Raw genomic sequence first — 14,241 nt, forward strand, 5'->3', positions numbered from 1 at the left:
CCTTTTACTATATAGGATAGAGGCCTGGTGCACAGTTGGGGGCCGGCTGGTTTGCCCTGAAGGGTGTCCTGGATCAGGGTGGGGGTCCCCACTGGGGTGCCTGGTCAGCCTGGATGAGGGGATGATGGCTGTTTGCAGCTGGTCACACACCCTTCAGGGTGGGGGTCCCTACTGGGGTGCCTGGCCAGTCTGGGTGAGGGGCTGAGGGCTGTTTTCAGGCTGGCAGGTGACTGAAGCTCCCAACTGCTCCTTTTTTTTCTTTTTCTTTTTCTTTTTTTTTTAATTCTGGGCCAGCTTTAGCTCTGAGGCTTGGCTCCAGCTCTTAGGCCTCCGCTGCTGAAAGCAGGTATCTGGTTTGTTTGGGTTCTATAATTGAAACACTGTTTCAACTCCAGCTCTGAGATCCCGGCTGGCTGAAAGCAGGTTTCTGGGGTTTTGTTTAGCTTCTATATTTGTAACAATGTTTCAAACTGCAAGCTCAGAGGCCGGCAGCGGCAGGTGGGGAACATTGGAGTCCTCTGTCACTGAAGCAAGCAAGCCTCATATTCGCTTCAAGCTGCCTGGCTGCTGGCCGCCATCTTGGCTGGCAGTTAATTTGCATATTGCCCTTATTAGCCAATGGGAAGGGTAGCAGATGTACGGCTAATTACCATGTTTCTCTTTTATTAGATAGGATAAGAACCAAGGATATTATAATGAGTTTTTCAAAAAGCTGATTTCTTTTTTAAGAATTGCCTTTGCCCTGGCCAGTGTGGCTCAGTTGATGGGGCATCATCCCATGCACCAAAAGGTCGCCCGTTCAATTCCCAGTCAGAGCACATGCCTGGGTTGTGGGCTTAATCTCCAATAGGGGGCATGCAGGAGGCAGCTGATCTTCTTTCCTTCCTTCCTTCCTTCCTTCCTCCCTCCCTCCGTCCCTCCCTCCCTCCCCCCTCCTCTTTCTCTAAAATTAACAAAAAAACCTCACCAAAACAAAAAAAGAATTGCTCTTTATTTTGAGATATTTTCCTTCTTATATTGTATTTAAATAACATTCATTTTTGAAATGATCATAATAATAGAGAGGAAGGTTATTTGTTTTAGTCTTCCTACTCAGTAAAATAATGTTTTGGAAAAATTTTGTTCATGCTATGCAAAAAAAATCCAAGAAACGGCGCTTCTAGGCTCATCTGAGAAGGGGTGGCTCAGCATCCGTAGGAGTTGTGCAGCCCGTGTAGACTGTGCCGTCTGCCTCCTGACAGAGAAAGGATTGGGGATGTCTGTGGGCAGGGATGGTTATTCATACTAAGTGGGCCTGTACATTATTTTAGTTTTGTGGTTTTTCTTTAGAGTGGTCTGTTTTTGTGGCTGCGCGGGAATGTGGTTTGGGGGAACTTCCAGGTCCCTTTGGAAAGCCTGGTTTTATTTTATTATTTATAAAGAGATGAAAATCAGTCAGAGGTGTTTCCTGGTTTTCCTCATGTGCCCACTTCATTTGAATCAGAAGTGGGGGTGGTGGTGAGGAGGAACCCAAAGAAGTCAAGTTGGAAAGCTGGTGAGTTTGGAGTTTTTGTTTAATGGGTACCTTGTTATGTGGGTACATGGTATGTGCATGAATGTATACATGTATTTAACAGAGGAGATTCCAGAATAAGGGGTAACCCATGTCTTTTCCCTACAGCTACTGCATATAAAGAGCAACAAGTACCTGACTGTCAACAAGAGGTTACCTGCTCTGCTGGAGAAGAATGCCATGCGCGTGTCCTTGGACGCTGCAGGAAATGAAGGGTCTTGGTTTTACATCCATCCCTTCTGGAAGCTGAGAAGCGAGGGGGACAATGTAAGTACATATAAAATTCAGAGAATAACAGTGCATTCATAAAGACAATAATCCTTAATAAGAGAACCCATAAAGTAACAAGGAATTTGCGTTCTCAGTCTTCACCTATTATTTTATATTCCTATCTTTAATAGGTTAAAATCACTTATTTGTCATACAAACTATGCTCAGGAATTTTAAAAGGACAAAGTTTAAATTAATATAATATCACCTTCCAACTCAAATTTGTGTCAGGGAACTTAAGTAACCTTAATGTTGGCTGTGCTTTAGAAGAGAGCGGTGGGGCTTGCGTTTCTGCCTAATCAGGAGGGAGCCTGGCTGTAAGGAAGCAGAACTCTGCCTAGCACATCATGTCTGCTCCTCTGAATGAATAGAGGAGCACAGTGAACCATGCTGGTATTTTGTTCACTGGCTCTACGGTCTACTGTCTACAGTCTATACATCTTAATAGATGTGTAATGTATGAGGAGCTATAGGTTGGCCCTTGCTCATTGATGGCATTGAACCTACGTTGTGGAACATGTGCATATTCTTTCCTGTAAGTGTTGGCAGTTGTTAAATTTTGGTCTGGTTTACGGAGTAGAGAAAATAAAAATTACGTGAAATGGTTCAGTGCTTCTCAACCTTCCTAATGCCGGGACCCTTTAATACAGTTCCTCATGTTGTGGCGACTCCCAACCATAAAATTATTTTCGTTGCTACTTCATAACTGTAATTTTGCTACTGTTATGAAACCTAATGTAAATATCTGATATGCAGGATGTATTTTCGGGGGTTGTGACCCACAGGTTGAGAACTGCTGAATTAGACCCACAGTAAGATGTTTTATGTGTAATAAAGCAGCAGGTGATAGTCCTTAGCACATAGGAGTTGCTCAATATATGCTGATTGATAGTCAATACTGAATAAGTTTCCTAAATAGAATACCCCACAAATATTGGGTCAGGTGATTAAGAAAAAGTCGTTGAGATAAAAAAAACAACCACATTATAAGTTCAGAACAATATAAATATGTAATTATTCTGATAGTTTTCTCAATTATATTTCAAATGTGTTGGATATTTCTTGTTTTAGAAATGTCTTCTTTTATAACGAATCTATTTTCCAGTGAATTTTGAAGTACAAAGTCTATTCCACAGGATGCAAGCTTCATGGTTTAATTTGTTAATAAATTATCTGGTGATGCCCTCCTAGGTAAGGTTCGGGTGCAGCATGGCATGCAGGGATGTAATGCACTTTAAGTCTTGTGTTGATTCCTCAAGAAACAAGTCTTACCTTTTTTTTTTCTTTTGGCATCAAGTGATGTGTGCTGTGAGCATGATACATATATTTTACTTTGAATAGGTAGTTAATTACAATCAACTCTCAATTATTCAGGGGCTGATTATGTTTATGAACAACCTCTTCCCTTCCTTGTTTTGCTTGTTCCCTTCTCCAGCCCCGCACTGAGTAGTGTCCCTGTCTTTAGGAGGCCCATGAAAATTAAATGTCAAAACAGACAAAACACGAGCTCAGGCTCTGAAGGAATGCGATGAAATGATTGGATATACCAGGTGATTAGACTAGCTGTAGATTTTAAAAATGCATTCTTTCCTGTTTATTTATTTATTTTATCTGTTCTTTCTGTACTTCCAAATGCCTTTATGGGACCAACAGAGAGTTGAATGTAATGAACTATTTAGAATAATTAGTTGTATTGCGGAAATAAAAAGAAGCCACCACCCAAACACTAGGTCTTGGTTAAAATGGACATTGTAATTGTTCGGTGCCGTAGAAATCCTTTTGTGTAGATGTGCTCCATAAAGCATGGCTAAAACAACCTCCCGCATCGCTGTCTGCTGAAATGGCTCACTGTTGTTGCTCACCACCATGTAGCTTTTGTGTGTGACGGAGGATGCTGTGAAAGCATAAGCACCACCACAACCCTGCATTTGCCACATAAATAGTTGTACTATAATGCTCATTTTCTTCCCTAGGAATAGGCAGCATTTTTTCTAAAATATTAAGTCTGCAGTATTTTATTGGAGGCAAATGCAGATACTGTCACTTCACAACAAATGGTTTAATATTTACTGATTTTTAAAAAAATTTATATTAAACTTAGAAGAGGAAATTGCAAGGTTCAAAGGATCTTTAAAATTATATTTTACTATTTAGCAATTACTTTTAGGTTATAAGTATCCAACAAGATGTTTGGTTACTGAAATGAAATGAAAGAATGAGGCTGGGGAGAAAAATGCTTCTATCTTCAAAAAGCAGTGGTTTCTGTACCTTGGTCATATGTCTAAAGAATTATGGGATAGTTTTGGGGGAAAATAGATGTATGGATTCCTCAACTTCCAGCTGTGTAGAAGCCCTTGCTTGCTGTTGAGTAGCTAGAAAGTCCCTGGGGGTGGCCTTGAGCAGAGTACATAAATATTTTATTTTCATTCATCTTCCCATGATTGAATAGCCGGTTTTTTCATTTTCAGCTTTGATCTAAGAAGACATTAGTTCTTTACCATAATGGTAGATTTTAAAAGTGAGAAAAGGATAGGCCCCTTTCAATCAAGAGAAAAATTCAACTCTTAGGGAAAGAGACTCTTCAAATAGCAAGTAGATTTTGCTATTTTGTAAAACCGGACGCCTTGGATTTATAGCAAAGGCAGGACTAACACTGATGGTTTTGCTTTCTATTGCAAAGTTCTTTCCCCCATACCAGGTGCCATTTCAAAAGAAGGGTAGCTGCTAATGGCATTAGAATATTCTTAAAATTCAGTAAGATCCCAGCTTGAATCTCACCTGGCTGGTACGTAGAATCAATAGAAGTGCTTTTGGAATTGAAAATGTTTAGATGTTTGTGCACTAGAGCAAATGTGATGTGGCAGAAAATGACTTTATCCTCAAGTTCTGTATTCAATAGATAGCTTCTCAGAAGGCAGCTGACTTGGTCAGTGGATCAGGCCCCAGGCTGCACTCTTCTGAGAATCTCACCAAGGTTTATATTTACCAAGTTATCTAAGTAGGTGTGTATTCTTTGAAAATAGGAACTATTTCTTACCCTCTTTTGTATTCTTCCATTCACCTCTTACTGTTCCTTTTATTTCTTGTGATTGGCATACTGCTTGTTTCATTTGAAAGTCTTATTCAGCTTGGTTAGTCAAAGTAATCATCAGGAACTTGACCTGGAAATCAATGAATTAATATTAGATTCTCCTCGTGATTACTGTTCTTATGAAACCTTAGAATTTGCAGCATTTTGGTTATGTGGCTGGTCTCTTAAAAATATATAAGTTGTGCCTGGCCGAGGTAGTTCAGTGGTTGAGTGTCAACCTATGAACCAGGAGGTCACAGTTCAATTCCTGGTCCTGGCATATGCCTGGGTTGTGGGTTCTATCCCCGCCCATGAGGAGGCAGTTGATCAATGATTCTCTCTCATCACTGATGTTTCTATCTCTCGATCCCTCTCCCTTCCTCTCTGAAATCAATAAAAATATATTTTAAAATATAAGTCACTATGGGTGTTATTTTAAAGTACATATAACATATGGATTGGCTCAAAGCTTACAAACAACTATAGTAAAATAGTAAGACTTAGAGCAGTGAATATTGGTGCAGCCAAAAGCATTCTTTCATTTGGAAGTACATAGCTAAACTGTACATTACATTTAGCAACTTATTGGCTCATATTTACTTTGGTTCAGATAAGAATGACAGAGTAAACCAGACCCAACGTTCTTTAAGAAATTGGAAAACCAGATGCAGCCCCGCGAGGCTGTGGAGTCAGCCCCACTGTTTATAGTAAGGAGGACTGCTCGGCCTTGCAGGTGGCCGAGACTTAGAGCTGCCTTGGGGTCATGTGCAATAACAAGTTGTGGTGTCTTTTTTTTTTTCTTTTTTGAGGATGTTGGGAATATGATTATGTCATGTTGACTTTTATATGTTCTTGTTTATATTTAATTTTAAGAAATACCAATTCATGGTTCAAAATAGAAAATACTAGAAAGATATATTGTGAAACATCTTCTAGCCTTTTTACCATCACCCCAATTCCCACCCCTCTTCCAGTTAACCACTAGAAGGGTTTCTTATGCATATACTTTTACTCCCTTCCCTTCCTCCTTTTTTTACACAAAAATAACCCAGCTCTGCCCCCTTTACCTCTCCCTCAGCACTGTTTCTTGTTGATCTCTCCTTGTCTATACACAGAGAGTTTCTATGATGGGTCTGTGTGTCACATCATCTGAATGATGATGACTTGAAAGGAAGGTTGATGTTTAGAAGCTATTTCTGCAAACCAGACTTCTCTGTCATATTTGAATCTCCAGATATGTGACCACAGTACCATGTGTGAATGTGGATTCCTCTATATAATCTATAAAAGGTTGATTTACATGAAAATGTGAAATGACATTTCTTAATATCTTGGTCTAGGCTAGGATATGGGCAGAAGTTCTGTTTATTGTTGTCAGAGTCCTAACTTGTTTGTCAGTTGTCTGTCAAGTGAATTTCTTCTAATATTCAGTTGTGAAATATGCACAGGGAAGGTATTTGTTTTCATTTGCCAGATGGTGAGAAATTCTATAAATGGCAGTGTAGGTACTTCAGTAATAAGTCTTTAATGGAACTTAATCACAAAAGCAACTTCCCTATCTATAAAATTAAACTGTTCATTATTATCATTAAGAATGCATAACTTAATTTCCCCACATTTGGAGTTATAAATAAAAGTACTTGAAGATAAAGCAGGTAATGATAGCATAAATAAAAAAATCAACTTAGACTTACTTCTGTAGAGCATTTTTCACATAACCAATTTTAATTTTAATTTAAAATTGAACACCAGGATTAAGGAGCACTACTAGTTTGATATGTTTAAGGTAAAATTGAAGGAGATGCCTAAAGCCCCAAACAGTAAACCTAGTTCTACAAGGTCGCTCCTCATGCTGCATTTCCTGAATCCAGATGACATTAGAATGTTTAATAAATTTCTGAGATGATAGGTAGGGTCAAATTTAACAGGTCTGTTTTTGATTCCAGAGATAATACAAATGTATATCATTAGCTACTTCTAATCGAAGTGGTTCTACTATTTAGGCGGATTGGTTTTTGAGGCAGTTGTATTCACTATCTCTATGTGCTGTGCCCATAGCGTTAAGACCGCATGGGGAGGAATAATGACCTGTTATCGATGTTAAGAAAGCTCTCACTGAAAGGGGAGACTGATGAGAAAAGAATCTACAGTAGCTTTATGAATTCAGGCTGATGGGCACTATGGGACATGATTATCTGATCATTTATCAGAAGAATTTTACCTGAAAGAGAAAAAGAATTGAACTGAAGTTTGTTCGGAGGAAAAACAGGCCAGGAGTTAAGTCAACAAGGAGGACTTTCATGGAGTTATTTTTAGCTTCCAATATAGACCAAAGAGCCAGACAGCGTCTGAATGGCGACTTCTTTCTGATTCCTAGATTGTTGTTGGCGATAAAGTTGTTCTGATGCCCGTGAACGCAGGACAGCCATTGCATGCGAGCAACATCGAGCTTCTCGATAACCCAGGGTGCAAAGAGGTATGTTTGGGAGGAAAACAAGTAAATTCGTTCATTTTCTCATGAGAGAGAACAAAAGGCATATAGTTTCTTTCATTGTTTTCATAAACTTAAGCCTAGTGACACTGATGAATACTCCTAAGGTTCAAATAGATAATTATTAGTTATTGTATTGCTATTTTCAGATGGTCCTTTGGAGACATTTGTGTGGAAGTACCTACGTCATTGTACAAAGTTGTCTTTTTTCACCTTTTGCTAGTTGAAGAAATAATTTCTGTTATAACGTGGAACTGTAGTGGTATAACTGGACATTTCTTCATTAATAGGTGAATGCTGTTAATTGCAACACCAGCTGGAAAATCACTTTATTCATGAAATATAGTTCTTACCGAGAGGATGTGCTGAAAGGTGTAAGTATGTGCTGCACAGAACATTTGCTGGAAGAATCAAAGGCAGTTTTACTGAACTTCCAGATGCAAATCATGCGCATCCCCTGGTGTTCATCGTGTAGCGTGTGACTATAAAGCTATCAACCTAGAATGTGGCTGTATACTCACAAAAAGTGTTTCATTAGTTTCCTCTCCTGTATTTTGAAATGTAGAAATAATTGTTAAACACTAAGTAGATTGTCAAAATCAGAAAGGTACACTTGCTCCTCATGTCTTATGGTCAGCCTTTTCTTGGAAATACAGTTTCCTTGACTTGTTTTTCTAGGGTGACGTCGTTAGATTGTTTCATGCAGAACAAGAGAAATTTCTGACCTGTGATGAATATGAGAAAAAACAGCACATTTTTCTTCGTACAACCTTGCGTCAATCAGCCACTTCTGCTACTAGTTCTAAAGCACTCTGGGAAATAGAGGTGAGTGAAATATTATTTGGCTTTTAATAAATATTTACATCAACAAAAGAGGATTCAGTAGGCTGTTTTATCGTCATACGCTTCATTTATGATAGACGAATGAAACATTACTTTTTGTGGACTGACTTGCACTTCTTTATTCAGTGACCAATTTGATACATTACTATTTCCTTTACCTGTCTTCTCTGGGGCCTCTCCCTCTCTCCCTCTTGTTTAATATGGGCGTATATGTGATTTTGCTTTTAAAAAATCCATTGTGAAATGTGTGTTGTCAACATTGATGAGACTGAAGGCTATGTGTCTCAACTGTCATTGGAGTTAAGATGGGGTGGGATGACTCACTTTAAGTGAACCTCAGACCTACCGTGACTGCAAAGAACAGTTAGTTCTTCGGGAATGCCATTTTTTTTTTCTAGTGGGATGAGGAGAGCCATAGTTAGGAATTCATTCAACCTTTGAAAAGTATTTTTTAAATGTCCCAATATGGTAGAGTAATTAGGAAAATGTAAGATATGGATTTTTCTTTACAGAACCTTTCAATACAGTGGAGGAGATAAGATATGCATAATTGCTTACAACCAAGCCAACATCTGATAAATTCCATCTTGACTTAATGCACATCCAGGCTTATACAGTGGATCTCAACCACCTTAAACCCATTACTCGCCCTTTACAGCATATATTCTCTGATACTTCCTTTAATATCCTAAGATGAAACTCATAGGTAATATTATCTATATATTCTCATGATTAAAAATTAATAAAATGCCCCAAATTCTAATATGAAGGAGAAATAAAAGGAAAATACTTTATAATAAAATAATATGTACTTCAACATGCAAATACCTACTCTAGAAGATAGTGTATGTATACCTAACTTTGAAGGACACATGAAAGAAGTGGTAAACGCAGAGGATAAGACAGCATTCTATATGAGCACAGGAAAACGAAAGAGCAGAGGTGCATAATTAAACTCTTTAGTGCTTAACAGAAGAGACTTAATTGTACATGATTAAAAAAGAGGGAAATAACCATAATTGAAACAGGGACAATAAGGCAAATTACAGACTACTGAAACAGAGAAATGAAGTAGTATGATGTTTATGCAAATGAGCCGAGCCTTCATTATAAGTGTAACATCAAAATAATTCTCTAAGTTATGACATGGTTTGTAATAGAAATGAAATAGCACAAAGAACACATTGTCTATCTTGAAATCCGCCACTTGTTGAGGCATCCTTTCAGTCTGTGGCATTCAGGAGAGACCATATCCCTCAGTGGGAGATAAGGAATTGAGAAGGTGTTGGGGAAAAGAGCCATCACCCTGACAACTTCTCTCATCCTGGTAAGACTGAAAGATAAGTTACCTGAAAAGAAATTAATAATTAAAATATGTATTTTCACACCATAACTTTCTTATCAGTTTGTGTGCTCTGAAAATTAAAAAAATAAAGGGATAGCAATAATGTGAGATATTATTTTAAAACTTTATTAATAAAATACAGTGATGAAAAGGCCACATAGTGACTTCCCTCTCCAGTGAGTTCCCCGCATTTCATGTGCCTCTGCCTGTTTGATGTTTGGCTCTAAATTTGTTGAAAGGAGTTTTGAATCTTTTCAATATATTTGCTATTAGTTTTATAGCTTCGGCTGTAACTGTACCACTGCACTGAAATCCATTTCAACAAAATGCATTAGTTGGAAATGTTATAACCTGCTGAGCAGTCAGAAGGGAGAGAGCGAATAAATTATTCAATAATGTTGAGATGTCTTGAATTCATTTAAGCGTCTCTCTTCATAGTGTATTTCTCTTAAATTATTGGACTTCTCATATAACTTGATGTAAATGCTTTTTAGTATGATTATGTATCAACGTATTACCAATTTATATTTGTGGAGGGTTTCTTTCTGTAGGAGATTTGAAGGAGGTAGGCTGGGGCACGTTTCTCTGTTGTGTGGTGTATCAGTCAGGAAACCTGAGCATCAGGTGTTTCAAGAAAAGAGGTATTTCATATAGGAAATTAGGTTTCAGTGTTATTGGAAGGACTGGATGGGGAAAACGGGTTGGGAGCAGTAGTCTTTTTTTTTTTTTAATATCTATTTTATTGATTTTTTACAGAGAGGAAGGGAGAGGGATAGAGAGAAGCATCCATGAGAGGGAAACATGGATCAGCTGCCTCCTGCACACCCCCTACTGGGGATGTGCCCGCAACCAAGGTAATACATGCCCTTGACCCGAATCGAACCTGGGACCCTTTAGTCCGCAGGCCGACGCTCTATCCACTGAGCCAAACCGGTTAGGGCTGGGAGCAGTAGTCTTATATGAGGATCTGGCAGTGCAGTAACCCACTATTGCCCCACTCTGAGCCTGGACAGGCTTCTCCTCCTGTGCTTTGGGAGTCCTCACCCACCCAGTGAGCCTGCACCCCAGCCTGTAGGAGCCTGCACCCCAGCTTTTAGGAGCCTGCACCCCAGCCTTTAGGAGCCTGCACCCCACCCTGTAGGAGCCTGCATCCCAGCCTTTAGGAGCCTGCACCCTTGCCTGTAGGAGCCTGCACCCCAGCCTTTAGGAGCCTGCACCCCTGCCTGTAGAAGCCTGCACCCCAGCCTTTAGGAGCCTGCACCCCTGCCTGTTAGGAGCCTGCACCCCTGCCTGTAGGAGCCTGCACCCCACCCTCTAGGAGCCTGCACCCCTGCCTGTAGGAGCCTGCACCCCTGCCTGTAGGAGCCTGCACCCCTGCCTGTAGGAGCCTGCACCCCACCCTGTAGGAGCCTGCACCCCACCCTGTAGGGGCCTGTACTCCTGCCTGTAGGAGCCTGCACCCCTGCCTGTAGGAGCCTTCACCAGGCAGCTGCCACCACCTTTCCTGGAGCCAAAAGAGGATCCTCTCTGTACTTCGCTCTCCTTTTCATTCTGATGAAATGTCTCCAGCACCCCACCAGCCAGGCTTCCAGCCCCTGTAATACAGGGAAGCATGGGAGGGTGAAGGTGGGATGGCCCTGTGTGCACACAGAATAGCTAACATGTGTGAATTGCAGGATGTATAATGTCTTGTCCACTATCTATTAATGCCAAAAGCATTTCTCCCAAGTCACTGAGACAAATGAAAACATCTCCCTTTCTGTATCTCCAAATTGTTCCCTAGGGAGCTGTACTACCATTGCTAGACCTACTATAGTCTAGTTCTTAGTCTGGGATCAATGGTGATCTTCAAGTTATTTGTTAACCTCTAACATGTGTATATAAAATATGTTTGTGTACATAAGAAAACCAATAGATTGATCAGATTCTCAAAGGTATCTGTGGCTCCCCCAAGGGAGCAAGAATTCAGACATTGACAAGGTCTCAGATGCTGGTGTGATTAGCAAAGGATTTGTGAAAGAAGTTTGATTTGAAAACTGAGCCTTGTAGGATTGGCTGGTTTCCGGCCATAGGAGGAATGATTTTAAAGACTTCATCCACTTGGAAGTATTTTCATAATTATTATCTCATTTGAGCTATTGGAGTAGGAGAAGACATAGAAGATGGAGTCTAGAAAAAGACATAATATATATTATATATATTATATACACATACAGAACTTGAGGCTGAGCAGGAGTTCAAGAGTAGTCAGTATTAATAAAAAGAAGCTAACCTGTTGAGGGAGATGATGAAAAGTACTCCTAGGCTCTGGAATGTCTTATGATATCTCCACAACAATCCTATGAATTAACCCCACTTTATATATGAAGACACAGGCTTGAAGATATTAAATTATTCACTGTAATCATACCATAGTAACTGGCTGGGCCGGGACTCAAACACAGGCATCTTCAGGCTGTAAAGCCTGAGTCTTGCTACTGCACCAAACCGGTCGTTACCACCTGTTTCAGATCTTCTGCTTTTATTCTCAATGAGCATAGTGGCTCAGCATTTGGGGAAAGGCCAGTTCCAAGGACAGGCATCAAAGGACATGGTGCTCGCCATAAGCAGACATGGAAAGGGCCAAGAGTTACCTTAGTCCAGACCTCCAGGCCTGGGCATTTGTGGTTCTCTCTGCCTGGAATGAGCTCTTCCAATCTCTCTGCATGACTGTCTCATTCTTATCCTCTGGGTTTCGGCTCACACATCACCTCCTCATGCTGTGTGTCTTGTCATAGGCGGATGTCCATGCTGACTGTCATATCTAAAGTAGCCTCCCCTGGTTCCTCAAATCTTACTCATTGAAAGCTCTAATCTTGTTCATTGCCGTGTCCCTGTGGTCTAGAAGACCACCTGGCACCTCGCAGGTTTTCCATACTGTTTGTTGAATGAATCCTTAAATACCAAATGGGGGGGAACCCTACCATCTTTCCAGTTTGGCCTGGGAACATGTCTTCGGGGTGAAGCTGTATTTGCAGACATAAAGCATAGTATCATGCGTGTACAGTGAATTCACTGTTATGTCCTTTGCTCACTTATGGGGACTTTTATTTTTCTGCCCTGTTGTCCTCTCACGAAAACACATTTTAGATTTGAGGAGTTAGCGTCAACAGGCGGGCACCCTGTGTAAACTGTTGGCATTTGCTTGCCAGGTCTGTGAATATATTTTAGCCATTATTATCCCTGCTCTTTTTGTCTGTAGGTGGTTCATCACGACCCATGCCGTGGGGGTGCGGGACAGTGGAACAGCTTGTTCAGATTTAAACACCTTGCAACCGGGAACTACTTGGCGGCAGAGGTAAGGCTGATGGATGCAGTCCTATGGAATCTCTGATTCTGAAATAGAGAAATGGGCAGTTCGGTTTTCTAACGTACATTATATTTTCAGGAGCAAGTCCCAATTAGTACATTATACATGTTTCATTACTGCCTATCATGTTCTGGGTTGACGGATCCATTTTTCTTCAAATGTGAATATTAACTGAAGCCTTAAAATAATCTTTGTCTTAAAATTAAACAACATAGAATCAGAGGCATGGATACATGGAACAGACTGACATATGTCAGAGGGAAGGGGGGGGGGGCGAACTGGATGAAAGAAGGTGAAGAGATTAGGCAAAGAACATATATGCATAACCCATGGACGCAGATAACAGTGTGGTGATGGCCAGAGGGAGGGGGAATGGGGCCTGGGGCTGGCATGAGGTGAGTAAAGGGGGAACAATGGAGGACATCTGTAATAGTGTCAGCAATAAAAATACTAAACAGCAGCAGAACCCTGGGGGTTGGTTTACTGGAAGGTCACGTGGAATGGGGTATCTGATTTGCATATTCATGTGATTGGTCCTAAAATTTCCCATGGAGCTTCACTCTTTCAGAATGTCTGCATTGGAGAGGTGATGAGCTCATTGTGGTATAGTCTGGGTAGTTTCAGGTTCATCTCCAGTGGCCACTGTTTCACTGTTGGGTGGCTTTCATTGTTGATACCACTGGAGAGGAAAGGGTTTTCTTCCTCAGACATAGAATTATCCGAGAACTGTCAATAAATATGGTAAAAACATGTACGCTCTTTTCTTTCTCCGCTAAAAGCATGTTGACAGTCAGATAGGTATGAAGGGTGGAGAGAAGTAAAGGCATAGATGTTTTAGAAATGATTTGGTTAAAATTTGGTTATCTAACTTGAAAATAATTTTGAAAATACTGTGTTTTTTTAGATGTATGAAAAAATCCTTTTATTCTACTCTCCTCAACTCTCTTTCTGTTTTTTAACTTCGTTTCTTCTGGGATTTACAACCAGAATTTGGTCTTGGAGTTTTTGGTATTACTTATCTAACTTTGGGGTTAGGATGTGAGGGAGGGTAAGGAAGAGGGGATGGAGAACTGATGAGAAAAAGGTGTGGGAAACAGGATGTTTCCATACACATGCTGATCCCCAGTCTAAACTGGCACTCACACCCATGGCCCTCTCCATCCTGTTAATCTGTGCTTATTGCCATCTGATTTATTGTGCATTTTATATTATACATACCTATTTCTCTATCAGAATGTATGTTCTGTTAAGGCAGGCAATTTTCTTGACATCACCACTGTTTCCCCTGCACCTAGGACAGTGCCTAGAACTTATTTGATGA

The 14,241-nt window shown here is 40.3% G+C and overlaps 1 protein-coding gene across 6 annotated transcripts in view; it reads left to right on the plus strand.

The window, feature by feature from the left end:
* ITPR2 (inositol 1,4,5-trisphosphate receptor type 2) overlaps positions 1-14,241 on the plus strand; it is a 421,971-nt gene that overhangs the window by 85,481 nt on the left and 322,249 nt on the right. For all 6 annotated transcript variants that reach the window (XM_036302046.1, XM_036302048.1, XM_036302047.1 and 3 more), the window contains exons 5-9: positions 1,661-1,819; positions 7,270-7,368; positions 7,674-7,757; positions 8,062-8,208; positions 12,813-12,908. In XM_036302046.1, the coding sequence (XP_036157939.1) occupies positions 1,661-1,819; positions 7,270-7,368; positions 7,674-7,757; positions 8,062-8,208; positions 12,813-12,908 (585 nt within the window). The remainder of the gene's footprint in view (positions 1-1,660; positions 1,820-7,269; positions 7,369-7,673; positions 7,758-8,061; positions 8,209-12,812; positions 12,909-14,241) is intronic.

Source organism: Myotis myotis, unplaced genomic scaffold (genome assembly GCF_014108235.1).
Source record: "Myotis myotis isolate mMyoMyo1 unplaced genomic scaffold, mMyoMyo1.p scaffold_m19_p_3, whole genome shotgun sequence".
Lineage (NCBI taxonomy): Eukaryota > Metazoa > Chordata > Mammalia > Chiroptera > Vespertilionidae > Myotis > Myotis myotis.